At 41.7% G+C, this 13,030-nt stretch overlaps 1 protein-coding gene across 5 annotated transcripts in view; it reads right to left on the reverse strand.

The window, feature by feature from the left end:
- The window catches only part of ARIH1 (ariadne RBR E3 ubiquitin protein ligase 1), a 46,423-nt gene that overhangs the window by 7,149 nt on the left and 26,244 nt on the right, over positions 1 to 13,030 (reverse strand). For 4 of the 5 annotated variants that reach the window (XM_015872368.3, XM_085515971.1, XM_085515972.1 and 1 more), the window contains 6 exons: positions 10,514 to 10,606; positions 10,067 to 10,122; positions 6,417 to 6,483; positions 5,740 to 5,846; positions 5,279 to 5,321; positions 3,958 to 4,029 (listed from right to left, as the gene is read on the reverse strand). In XM_015872368.3, the coding sequence (XP_015727854.1) occupies positions 3,958 to 4,029; positions 5,279 to 5,321; positions 5,740 to 5,846; positions 6,417 to 6,483; positions 10,067 to 10,122; positions 10,514 to 10,606 (438 nt within the window). Of the gene's footprint in view, positions 1 to 3,957; positions 4,030 to 5,031; positions 5,145 to 5,278; positions 5,322 to 5,739; positions 5,847 to 6,416; positions 6,484 to 10,066; positions 10,123 to 10,513; positions 10,607 to 13,030 lie in introns of those variants that run through there. The other variant, XM_085515974.1, reaches the window with a different exon arrangement.

Genomic DNA, 13,030 nt, shown 5'->3' on the forward strand with positions numbered 1-13,030 from the left:
AGTAAATGAAGTGCAGTGGCTCCTTTGCAAGCCCTCTCACACTAGTTCCACTGGGCTGTCCATAGGATGAAGGTCCAGTCAGGTAAGCTCGTTCCCAATTAATTAACACAGTTTTGTGGTTCCCACAGAAGAGACAGTACCCAGTACACCACACTGCCTGCTTCCCTGCTCCAGGCAGCCCCTCTCACTCTTCCAGTCCTGCACAAACACCAGGACTCAAGTTTAGCTTAACCTGTTAAAACTGTGAAAAATCCCCGCTTGATTCGCTTACCATAGTTGAACATAATTAAAAATTAAGGAAAAGCAATGAGAGAAGAACATGCAAAAGAAAGGCCAAAGAGCAGCAGAAAGAAAAAAGCAGCAACTACTCAAGCCAATAATTAAATGAATGAGGAAGATTTATACATGAGGAAGACGGGGAAGGCAGATCTTCTGAGAATTACAGCCACGCAACAAAATAACTGCCAGCAAATCAAATTACTCAACCAGCAGAGTATTCTGCACATTATCTATCATATCATGATGCAGAAGCGACCTCATTAACACTGTTCCACCCCAAACGATTTGGTGTTGCGCTCACACACTGCACTTTGAAACAAAAGCCCAGGCAAACTTAACAGAGGAGAACAACCTCTACTTTGTCATAAAAAGCTACATGTCCATAAAACATGACAAGCTACTTTGCAAACAGGAGACTAAATAGAAACACATTTCTTATGTCAGTGCAGGAGAAACAGATTAGCCCTCTCCAGGGCTCCCAGAGGCAAGTGGTGCACATCAACACCTTCACCTACAATCTACTCTAGAAGATGAATCCTCAATGCCACACAGATTTCTTGAAGCAGTACAACAAAATCCACTACTGATCTTAATTACAGTTAGTACAAAACTGTGCACTGTGACAGCACCTAGAACTGGGGAGCAAAGCAGCTCAGCTGAGAGGAAAGATGGGGAAAATGTTGCTTGTGGTTCTGGCATAATATCACGCTGGCGAGAAATGAAAGAACAAAGTTAGCTGCTGGTGCCCAGGGAGGATCCAGCTGGCTGCCAGGATTTCCCCGTGTTAGAACAAATGCAGGACTTCCAGAAAGTACAGTGAGAATACATGTTCAGGCATTAAAAGTGACCTGAAAAGAGAAATGGGTTCGTGCCATTATAATCTCTCGGGAGATAAAAAAGCCCAACAGTTTTTGTGAAGGAGGAAGAAAAAAAACTGCTTGTTTTATGCATCAGATGCTCAAGTCCCATCTAGCCCAGAAGATAATGAGATGGTGACGTGCCAGGAGCCAAAAGCAGTAAGGCAGGGGCACTTCTAGTATCAGATCAACAACTTTCATTACCATCAATTTAATTTTGCAACAAAAAAGCAGCGCCTTGGGTGAAGACCAGATTGCTAACATCTTTCTTCTTCTTCCCTTAATACTCAAAGATGCTGAAAGACTAATAGAGGAAAAATCCACTTCAAAACCCCTATTCCAGTTGTTTTGTTCCCCTTCTTCCTCCTAGGCTCCTTTCCAGATACACTTTACAAGCCCAATATACACACAGAAATCCAAAATCTGTGTTTTCCTTCATTCATCTTTTGAAGGTTCAACCATAGTTGATCTGCAAGGTTTCTTTGATCCCAATGCCACAGGAACCACACAGCACCAGAAACCTGCCTAGTTTATCCAGGAAAGCAACTATTTAAGAACCAAGCATGTATAACAAAGTGAGAAAATGAAACACACAAAACCTTGAACAAGTCAACCCTTTTGTCTGAAAAAGACTGAGAATTAAAGGCTTGATAACACTTGTAATGGCATGAATCTTAATTTACTTCTACAGATCTCCCATGTGAATGTAGCGCATCTTTGTACAAGGCCATTGACTACAGCCCACGCTACTTCAAGAGCTGCTCTCTCTTGTATAGGCAGAAAAAAGTTCATGTAGAGGCCTCCTAAGAACAAATACTGCAATATCCAACTTACAACGGAGACCACAAAACTCACTCCTCAAACTCATTTCTCATTCAGATCACTGCACAAAACTCATTTAAAAAAAACGCCTTGTGTCACTTGTTTGTGAACAGAAACCAATTCAGAACAACTTGCTACTCTCTCATACAACAACTGCCTGACGTTACCCCCTTTTCTGTCTCCCGAGGCAAGGTGGAATAAACCCATCTCCTGCTCTCCTGTTGCAAAGGATTACCCAAACTTCAAGCACACGTGTTCCAGGAAGGCTAGTATTTTTAGTTCCACCTCTCCCATGGTACGCTGGGAAGCATTCTCTGAACAGAGAGTGCATGGGACAGGACTGCAGCTCAGGGCCACACTCAGAGAACTTGAAAAACGCCAAAAATTGAGACAGCAGGAGCAATAGAAACATACTGAAAATGGTGTCTGAAATCTGACAGTGCCTGATCCAATTCCCTTCTAGGTTTTTCAAAGCTAAGAAACTCAATGCATCTGGGCTCTAAAGCATTTTCTTCTATCTTGTACAGATTAGAGGAAGTAACTTAGACAGGGATGTTCAAGGGCAACAGCTCCTCTGCCACTGACACCAGACTACAGGAACTAACAGATAAGCTGGGCTGATGCCAGCATGGCTCGGCCACATTCATTTCCTCTCTTTGCTCTCCTCTGGATGGGTGTTTCCCACAAAAACAGTTATTACTGCTGACATTCAATCCTACTTCCAAACTATGCTTTAAATACTGCTAGCATGGCTCCTTGATGGCCAAGTCTAGATGCTGATTTTAAAATGATGGGATGGAGAGCCCTTAAAGCTATGACCAGTAACACCCTGAGGGCTGCAGATACTCACCTGACCCCCAGGGTTTAGTCACATGAAAAATAAGGCTGCAACATGGCAATATTCCAAACATTTGGGTCCCAAGGCTAAAAAAGCTGCATGCATATTCAACCCCTTCCAAGTTACTTGGCCCTTCTTCCTCAGGTTTAGCATAGCCAGTACCTGAAGACTAAACTAACTCTGTATAAATGTGATTTAGTTCTGGAGCTACAGTTCATCTCTGAGCAAATTATTCCCTGAAAAAGCCACGTCCTTTTATTGAGCAACACTCAGCCTCCAAGCAGGGACCGCACAAATATCAGCCCATGAAACAGAAAAAAAACAACAGACTGCACAACTTCAGCATTTTAAATGTGCAACACACCAATGGGTGTTTCTGCTTTCACCATAATACAACATTCCAGCTCAATGAAAAACACACAGCCAGCCCCAGAAAGAAGCAGCGCCACTGCAAACAATACCAGTGACCAGTTACACAACAGAGCTAAGAAAACAATGCAGCCATTTCCTAACACCCTCCCCACCTTCTTCTACACCATGAGTCCCAGGTCTGCTCCTGGCCCCGATGGCATCTGCTCCTTTTGTTTCCTCCCTGCTGTGCCAACCCTTGCTTTTATTCCTCCCAAATCGAACAAATACAGACAAGCTGAAGTTTCATGCAAAGTTGAGATAGCTGGAACGAAGACATTTACATAATAAAATCCTAACAGCTGTTCTGCCAGGCTCTATCTGGAATGATGCCCAACGGAAATGAACAGCTCCTCAAGAGACCAGCCCAGGGGACTTAAAGGCAGATGTAAATCATCACAGCAAGTCAAGCCACAGGTGGTGTTAACACATTTCACACACTTGGAGTGAGGCAATGATTTGTTTAGGGAAGCCATTGGTATCAGATAGAAGCCCCAGGACTTGAAACCCGAGTTTCCTTTGGTTCTGCCATCAACTCCTCCACACAAACAAGCCTATTTAACCTGAAGAACCTCACCTGATTCAAGGCAATAACACCTACAGCTGCACTTCAAACAAACGCTGACTGTGTATTTTAATGTTTGTTCCTCATGACACGTGACAGAAAAAAGCAATCCTAGAACTGAGGAATTGGATTGCCATTCTTCTTTCAATCTGATAGTGCATATAAAATACAAGAAAAAAACCCCTCACCTTTGTGTTTGCTGCAATCCAATTAGAAGTTTCACTGTCATCATCACACTTCTTAATCCATTTCTTCAACCACTGTTAGAAAAATGAAGAAGTTGTTAAAAGAGAGGAACTGCAATGGTTCCCAAGGGAGCTGCTTGCATTAAGGTGATGGCAAGGAATGCACAGCCACATATGAGCTGAATGTTACCACAATGAGGTGTGACTTCACAAAGCTTCCTATAGTGGATAAAAATCTTCTGTCTCACTCTCTGGATACACACCAGGAGAGGAGAAAGGATCAGAACTCTAAGCCATTACTACTATTCCCAAGTCTTATCTTTTGGTGATTGTCTTGCTGTAAATTGGGTAGGGAGAACAGTGAGGTGATGCTGGAAAGCAGCGCAAACAGCAATCAATTTAGCTGCAGATGTTTCCTGCTGCACCATCACAATGCACCTGATGCACAAACACTTCAGCAATGAGTTGGCAGTTCTTAAGTTCAACTAAGAACAACTTCATGTGAGGCTGTTAGAAGCCTTTTAACAGTGACTGGCAAAAACCACAGTCAGATCCTCTGTGTGAACTTCACATCAAGTCCTACACTGTCCATTTGGAGTCCTGGCCATGTGCTTAGGCTTCTTTTCTTAAACTTAGAGGAAGTACGGTGACATCAAGTGAACACAATTACAGAAGCCTGCTTGCACCTTTGAGATAACTAACTGACTACATGGTTTGGCTGGTCTTTCCAGAACACACACTACACCTTTGGTGATGTTTGCTTCCCATTCCCTGAGGAAATTTTTCTGCATTCATCGCTGAGGATCAACAAACTGCTCTCTTCAAGGCACAAAACATGTTTGTTTGTCAGCTCCACACTGGGCCCTGGGATCCCAGGTTTGATTATAGCTTTGGGCAGCTCCACAAGAAGCAGTGCACACTGTATGGAAACAGGCACCAGAACCAGGACCCAACTCGCTCCACGCCACAAACCACAGCCCTGTGGAAGCCCTGAGCACCTATAAAAACACTGAGTGCAGGAACACTCTGTAAAGTGAAGCATTCACTTCTGAAACTTCCCAGTTCTTGATGGTCTCATCTGGAATATCCTCCTCCTTCAGGCACTTCCCCAAGGGGTGTAGGTTCACAAATAAAGTGAAGCATCCTAAAGGCATCCAGGAAGACTTCTCTAATTTTTTTCATGTTACCACCTAAACAGATGAATTAAAATGCTTCTTGACGTGAGCAGTTGCAAAGCTTGAGCTTTTTTCTGCATGTCATGCACATAAGTTGACTGTAAATGTTTCAAAGTCACACACTTAGCAAAGAACTTTGAGATGCTCACCTTGCATTTAACAGGATCATGCCAGTTTTCACCGCAGTTAAAGCTGTAAGGGGAAAAACAGCAAATAAAGTACATGGTTATTCTTTTATTTAATTTGGTTAACATCATGGAAATTTTTCTTCTGAGAGGCCCTGCTGATAGAATATGGAAAACTCCAAGGAAACACTACCCATATTAAAAAGACCCTCAACTCCCATAACTTCATTTGGATATACACTGCATTCAGTCTGGGCATTAATATTAGATTCAACAGGGTCTTATTTTCCTTCTAGCAATCCAGGTAACCTTGCAAAGTTAGCTATCTTATAAACAAAGAAGGTGAATAAAAAGATCTCGCCTGGGAAAGACAATAGAGTTCACTAATTATTAACTTGTATTAGCTTTCATTATTTCATTTTATTACCACTTTCAAAGTGCTAAGTTGAAGGCAACCTTAACTTCTTTTGCTTTATTGTTCTCACCAAAACTGACGTCCACATTTGCAGCGAACAGGTTTAGCATCAGGATACTGGACTTTAACAACATGGTGGCAGTCTGGGGCAGGACACCATTTTAACAGTCGATTACACTATGAAACAAAGCAAAAAGAAACAATATAGTGGATTTGAACATGTACATCCAGGAAACTGGGACAAACCTAAGCTTTCAAAAATCAAGACAAACTCAGAATGGTGCTTTGGGAGCAGTGAAGCTATCAGTATTTTGCTAAAAGACATTTTACAGCTTTACTTCAAATGTCAAATGTTTAAGACACGCTGCTCTTAATAGAAAAGTGTTTCACGATTTGCAGCCTGAGACATCTTAGGTAGCATTCAAAAACCATAAACATTAAGTGCTTCTAAGAAAATAAACACTGAATAGCTCTTGCAATCTTGTAATCTATAGATATTTACCTTATCTTTAGGTTACACCTCTGTAGTCCTACAGATTTTCTCGACTATTTTCCTACAACCAACCTGTAACTAAATGGGCCACAAAACAAGCCCTGCAAAGCCTTTAATTTGTAGTTATATCTGATTAGAGACCACACAAAAGGAAACCTGCTCTGCAGCTATAAACAAACCTCACTCTGGTTCAGTACACAAGCAGGAGGAAAAAACACTCTGGGAGCCATCACAAATTTCAAATCAAAACTCACCTCTACAAAACTATTGGTTATTAAATGCTGGTACTTTAATTTCACCTTGGAATCTGTGATCAGACGCCTGCAGAAAAGGAGAAAAAAAAACCAAATATATTCTTGTAGTAGAAAGGTCCCTTCTCCCCTGTGTGACCAGAAAGTCAAGACAAATGATTCTGATTCTTCCTTCTAAGCTTGCAGGTTTCTTTTTTGTATTTGCTATTTGTTGGTACTGTGAAATTGAAAGGTATTGTATTTAACTTCTAATATTAATTACAGAATCAGACAGACAGCACACACAGTCCAGGAGAAATACCCCCTAAAGAGAGAGGATGGTTTTCATTTAAAAAATACTTCCTTGAGTGACCGAGGAGCAGAGCAAACAGCTTCACCGGCTCATCTACACAGAACAGCCATACTTTGTGTCAAACTCCTTCGCAAGCCTTCAGAATAAGTGCTTCATTGACTTTGGTAGATCTAATGTTATCTGGATTTCAAAAGACTGCTACCATTTCAGTTTTAAAGTCAATGTGTTTTTAATCTGTTGTCAATTTAAATTCAAAACTGATTTGAATTCAATATCACAGGGTACATACAGCACCAACATTAAGTCAGCTTAGAAGCAAGAGAGCAGAAGAAAACTAGACAGACAGGAATCCTTTAAGAGCATGGTGACCAATTCTGGCCCGGCCACACAGACCCAGCAGGTAATTGCAGACTGTCCATACTGAATGTGTTGTAAGTTGTTTCATTACATACTGAAGATCTCTGCGTACATTTCTCAGTTATGAAAGAAACACCTGCGTTTATAAAGCCTTGCAACACAAAGCTGGATGCACTTTGTGGTATTTGTTTTAAATTAAACAGGATTTCAGCTTGACAAAACCATACCACACAAATATTGCAATCAATACACCATTCCAGGGTGCAGCCAGAATCAAGTGTGCTCCTGCATGTTATCATGTCAACATGCACTAAAGGACAGCACGTGACGCTGGGATGTTGCATAAACCCTCGCCCTGAGCAGTCTGGGGAGCTCCTCGACAAATGACACACCAGTTATTACATAAACACAGCACGTGACAGCCAAATTCCCAGCGCTAAAATAAAAACAAACCAAGTGACAAAGCATCTCATCAGGCCCATGTCCATAAGCCTGCAATGTCAAAGTGAAACTAATCAAAAAAGAAAAACAAAAAACCCAACACTGAATTTTAACATGTCGTGTGAATTTCAAGACTCTCTTTCTTACTCTATACATAAGGTTCTAAAGCATTAAAAAAAAAAACACAGTAAGTTTTATCTGTGACATTTAACGTATGCATCAGGAACTGCAATTGAGGAGTAATGCCATACCCAGCCCGGGCACATGGAACACATGACCCGTGGCCTTTGCATACCAACCTCCTGGACTGGTCCATGTCAACACCCTCACCTCTCTACGTTCAGCTTTGATGAGCACTATTGGATTTTTCCCCCACAAACAATGAAATAAACCAAACAAATTAAGAGATGAAACCCATTCCCAGTGCCCACAAACCACCCCTTGGGTCCATTCTTCTACAAGCCAAGACACAAACGAGCCAACCTCACTGAAGATACCAGGCTGGAAAAATACACTGCTTACAAGGGAAGTATCATCCCTTCATCTCTATAAGCAACTAAGTTCTGAAAATACTACACACACTGGCATTTTCAGACTGATTTCAAATTCATCTCATGTAAATTTAAAGCAATTACCAGCACTGTTAGCAAGGGTGAAGAAGGGCTAGAAGCAGATTACCTTCAGCTAGTCTGAAGATCTCCAAAGAGCTGAAAGGGGCCCTATTCTAAGCCTCCCTGCTCAAAAAGCCTCCTTCAGCTCAAAAAGAACAGGAGCAAGAGGAGCACCAACAAGCAATCTGCTAGCTGAAAACTCACATATCAAGGTAAGTCATCTGGATTGTTCAGCTTGGACTTGTATACAGAGAATGTAGTTTGCACATGTACTGCTACATTGAGAAAAAGTACTGAGAAAGGAATAAATGAATAATTTGGCCTATCTAACCTACGTGATAGATAAGGAAGCTCTCGTGTGTCTTGACAGTACATACTGCTCTTTGGCTTCTAAAGCTTGGAAGCCTAGAGCTGGAGGATTTACAAAGAAAAAGATCTAAAAAGAGAAAAAGTACATTGGAGGGGAGGGTGAGGATTCCAGATGGTATTACTTATGTCTTTGTTCTTGCCATTTAGTAGAATTGCTGCAGATTATCATCTTCGATTTTCAAGCAAAGCATGAGGATTTTGAGGAAGATGCACCTTCCTTCCCCCAGAGATTCCAGGAGTGCCCCATAAGACCAGGGGAAGTTGGGTTTTCACCTCCATATAGACCAGGAAAATCTGTTCACTTTGAACAAGCGTCATTCAGTTGTCAGACGCCCCTACTGTTTCTAGGTGAGAGAATCCCACAGAATGTGGTCGTGGTTCTTTGTGCTATAGTAACCATGAAGCAAACCACAGAGGTCATCAGACCTACTGTTAAATATCACAGAGCAGCAACAAAGCCAGAGCTGCTCTCCTCCTCTTCTATCCTGCCACTGCCACCACCCACTGTCTCCACTAATTCCAACACCTTCAGCTGCTTATTTGAAGAGATGCACAGCACATCTTACAAACTGTTCTAATCAAGAACACCCTTGAGAAATTTCCTGCCAAGAGCACACCACGCTGCAAGTCGGGTTCAGACTCCAGTAAACAAAGGTCTCAATCAAGAGTTGCCAACTTAAGTTAGTTTCTACTCTGAACTCCGCAAACCATCCCTCAACGGGGCATGAGAGCATTTCAGCTCGTTCACTTCTCTGCAGCCCACACGGTATGAGTAACAGAGCCACGAGCGTAGAGAGAGAGATGGGAAGTCACCAGTCTGGGAGCAACTGATAGAAAAAACAGCAAATTAATATCAATGAGTGAGTCAGGCTTCATGAAGGAAGGAGTAAGGTAACAGAAAATGAGCTTCTGTTTAGATGTTTTTTAGCATGAAGAATTAAAATGAACTTAACCAAGGTTCAGTATTATGAAGGATATTACTCACGCAATAACATCCCCCAATATAAAAGAAAAAGAAGCTCAAGAAATTCATTACTTCACCATATGAGTGTAGTTATCCTTCAGCCAGACAAGTTAACGAGCAAAGCAACAGAAGATGACATACCAGTTTAATCAAATCTTATGTCTGAGGGTCAACTGCTCTCTATCAGAAGACATACAACATCCCCTACATCGCACTGAACACAGGACCAGCTTCCTCTGACTCACATACTAACTGCAGGTATAAGACCTGGTGAACCAGCTGGTTGACCTAGGTGAGAAGTCAAATTGCTACATAAACTGAAGGAAACTAAATGCACAAAGCAGTTAAACAGGGTTTGGAAAGACTTCCTTATGTCTGTTTTATTGTCTTGATGACCAAATAGGTCAGGGAGTCCTTCCTTCATGTATTGTGACATACAGTTTTCAGACCTAAACAAATCAAAAAATGTTTAGTATCAAAACAGACACTTCTGCACCAACCTCACTGGTACATCAAAGTTCTGCACAGCTTTCTATACGCTCTCCATAACATTTGAATAGCACATTAGTAACAAAATGAAAAAAGAGGAAAGCAAAGAAGTAGCAACTCTCATACTTACATAACTGTATTGTCATCAACTAAGATATCACAGCCATGAGCAGGGCATGAAATGGTCTGGAAAAAAGAAACAGGTCATAAAAGGAACAGCATTCATCTTATTTTTCTATCACAAAGAATTTCAAGGGAACAGACTTCACTACAATCCATAACAAAAACAGCAGAGTGGCTTTATCATCACACCCCAGATGTTCCACTGTGCACAGCATGATTCCTCCCACTCACAACAAAGATGCATGCACCTACTGCATTCAGATCCTCCAGCCTCCCTCATGGTAAAGACTAACCTTCAAAGTGTTAAGGTATGAGGGCTTTGTCATTGCTGTTTTGTGGGTTTTCTGTTGGCTTTTCTGTTTGCTTGTTTTGTTTGTTTTTCATCTTTAGTGAAGAACTCCCCCCTTCCTTCCCAATACACAGAATACATGAGGTACACAAGTTGCCATTTTACCTGTCCCATGCCTTCCTCCATTATTTTGGTAGTTAAATATTCACTCCAGCACTGCATACAGAACTTGTGTCCACACTCGAGGCCAGTAAAGTACTGCAATGACAGAACACAACATGACAGGTTATTTTACCACACAAATTCATGGCATCATTTCACCTTTCTTAGTGTTGCACAGTTGACTGCATCTCTCATCCCCATACCAAATCTGAGCCTCTGCTATTTCTTTGTACCATCATCACCTCATAACATTGCTAACACAGCTCTAGACAGACTTTCAAAACCAGACTTGAACCCCCCAGCCCTAGCAGCAAGGAAAGGTGTGGCTGATCTTTCCATCCTGTCTGCCCGTTTAAATACATCCTCACGTTAAAATGGTTCTCCCCTCATTTTACTCCTGGAGGTTAATAAAATAAAGGCAGCACCACCAAACAGGTGACAGTTACATGATAATATCAAGCCTTTTTTCCTCCTCTTGGTCCATGTGACTTGCTACCACATACACGGGCACTGCCTGTAATTCCCATAATATTCATACCTGCTATGCACTGGCACTAATTTAGCTCCTGGTGATCAGCAAGCATTAAGCAACAGAAATAAAAGTGTGCACACTTCCATTTTAATGCACACACAGTTTGCCAACTTGCTTGCTAAGCTCCCCTCTCAAACTCAGAAGCTCATCAGATGAGGATGCTAAGTGTCAGGTGTAAATAACTACAAAGATTCAATAATGATAAGCTGATGGAAAGAGCAACCAGGTGAATGGGTCACCTACACAGAGTACACCAAAATAGCAACTGGGGCTGAACAGTTACTCAAGGGGTGGAGAAGCAAACACTGCTGTAGAAAGAGTCGAATAGGTGACCTCTCTATGGTTGTCTTGAAATTTAGTTCACACTGAGAGCCAGGACAAACTACCAGAAGTAGTTCACTTACAGTACTTAACAGCACAGATCAGTTTTATTCTCACTTAAAACAAGAGCCTCACCCCCAAGACACCATCATCTTGCATAAATCTCCATAAATTAAAGGAAACCTTGTATTCTCCAGAGAACAGCCTCAAACAGCAGCAGGATGTTGATTGTTAAGGAGAGAAGAGTCCATCTGAATGACTAAGGGGTCATCCTTAGCAAACTTCAATACTCCTGCAGCAAGCACATGCAGCTACAGAACTGCCTACCTTCAGCTGAAACTCTTTCTGTTATTTCAGGCAGTGAAAAGATTTGCTAAGTGCTCGCGTAAAAGGCAGCCACCACACCTCCTCCCAAGCTGCAAAGAATTCAGAGCATCTTCTAACTCATTTCTTTACTTTGAGGGAGTTCCCAATTATTTTTGGCTAAGCTGACTGCAGATGTCAAGGGAACAAGCAAAAAGACGAACACTGAAGCACAGAGCCCTCCTTTAATGGGATCTGAAGGATGAGGTGTATTTCTCCTTTTATACATTTTAAAGAGCAGACTAGCATAACCTGCAAAGACCACACAACAGGGTCAATATTCAAGAATGTCACATTCTTCTAAGAGTCTTATAGCTTAAAATTTCTTAACAGGTGCGAGTCTCAGTTTTCCATGGTCTGAAAGGGGCTCTCAGGAAAAGCACAGCTTTTTCTGGGGGCAAGCAATGAGTAAAAGCTGACCGAAGCAGAGAATTTAACAGCTGAGATTGTAGGTCCGGTATGTAGCTTATCCTATGGACTAAAACAGCTTCAAAACATACTTGAACTAAATGGAATTTGGTCACCTTAGACACAGAGACACTACAGCCTTCCACAGAAATCGTTAGCGTTATACACTCCAGGTTCTGGATATGACAGAGACCAAGAGGTTTCCCTCAACCGCATCTCAAGTTAATAAGCACCAACAATTTAGAGAAAGCCCTGCTCCCTTACAACATCTCACTGCTCCAGTTAAGAGTTGCTCTTCTCATAACTGGGCCACTGCTATTTTTACAAGCTACTGGAACTACAAAAGCAAGAAGTGTTGGTGGGCTTTGTGCAGTTCTTTCCAGCAGCAAGAAAGCAGCTTCTCAGGCAGCATAAAGCTAAAAATGAGTTGGTTGCGAGTGCTGGGCACAGCAATTGCACTACAAAGAACGTAAATAATTCATTAAGGAATAAAACCTAAATTCAAAAGGACTTCTTCCTGCAATGGACATTTGGGGAAGAGGTCTCTTACTGTTTTGCCCCTTGCTCCATCTCCTGTTTTCAAAGATGTCCCATAGCCAATGTAATTTCCTCACTATCTAACATGGAAAAGTGATTACACAGTAGGATTTATATACGTAGAGACAGAAAAACTTCTCAAACACATCTTTGTTTTTAAAAACACTTGTTTGTACAAAGCAAGCTATAGTCATCCTTTACAGATATTCTCTAAAAAGGAAGTCATAAGCACATGTATAGCTTAAAAAGAGATGCACAAAGCCTCACGGTCACTGGCCCAACAGCACTGAGCATTACAGCTGCCTCCAACTGAGTCCTGCTCTGCTCACTCCCAAGTGAAGAACAGCCTCACAAGTAAG

This window comes from Coturnix japonica, chromosome 14 (assembly GCF_054131305.1).
Source record: "Coturnix japonica strain WE chromosome 14, WE-NBRP24, whole genome shotgun sequence".
NCBI classification, from domain to species: Eukaryota; Metazoa; Chordata; class Aves; order Galliformes; family Phasianidae; genus Coturnix; species Coturnix japonica.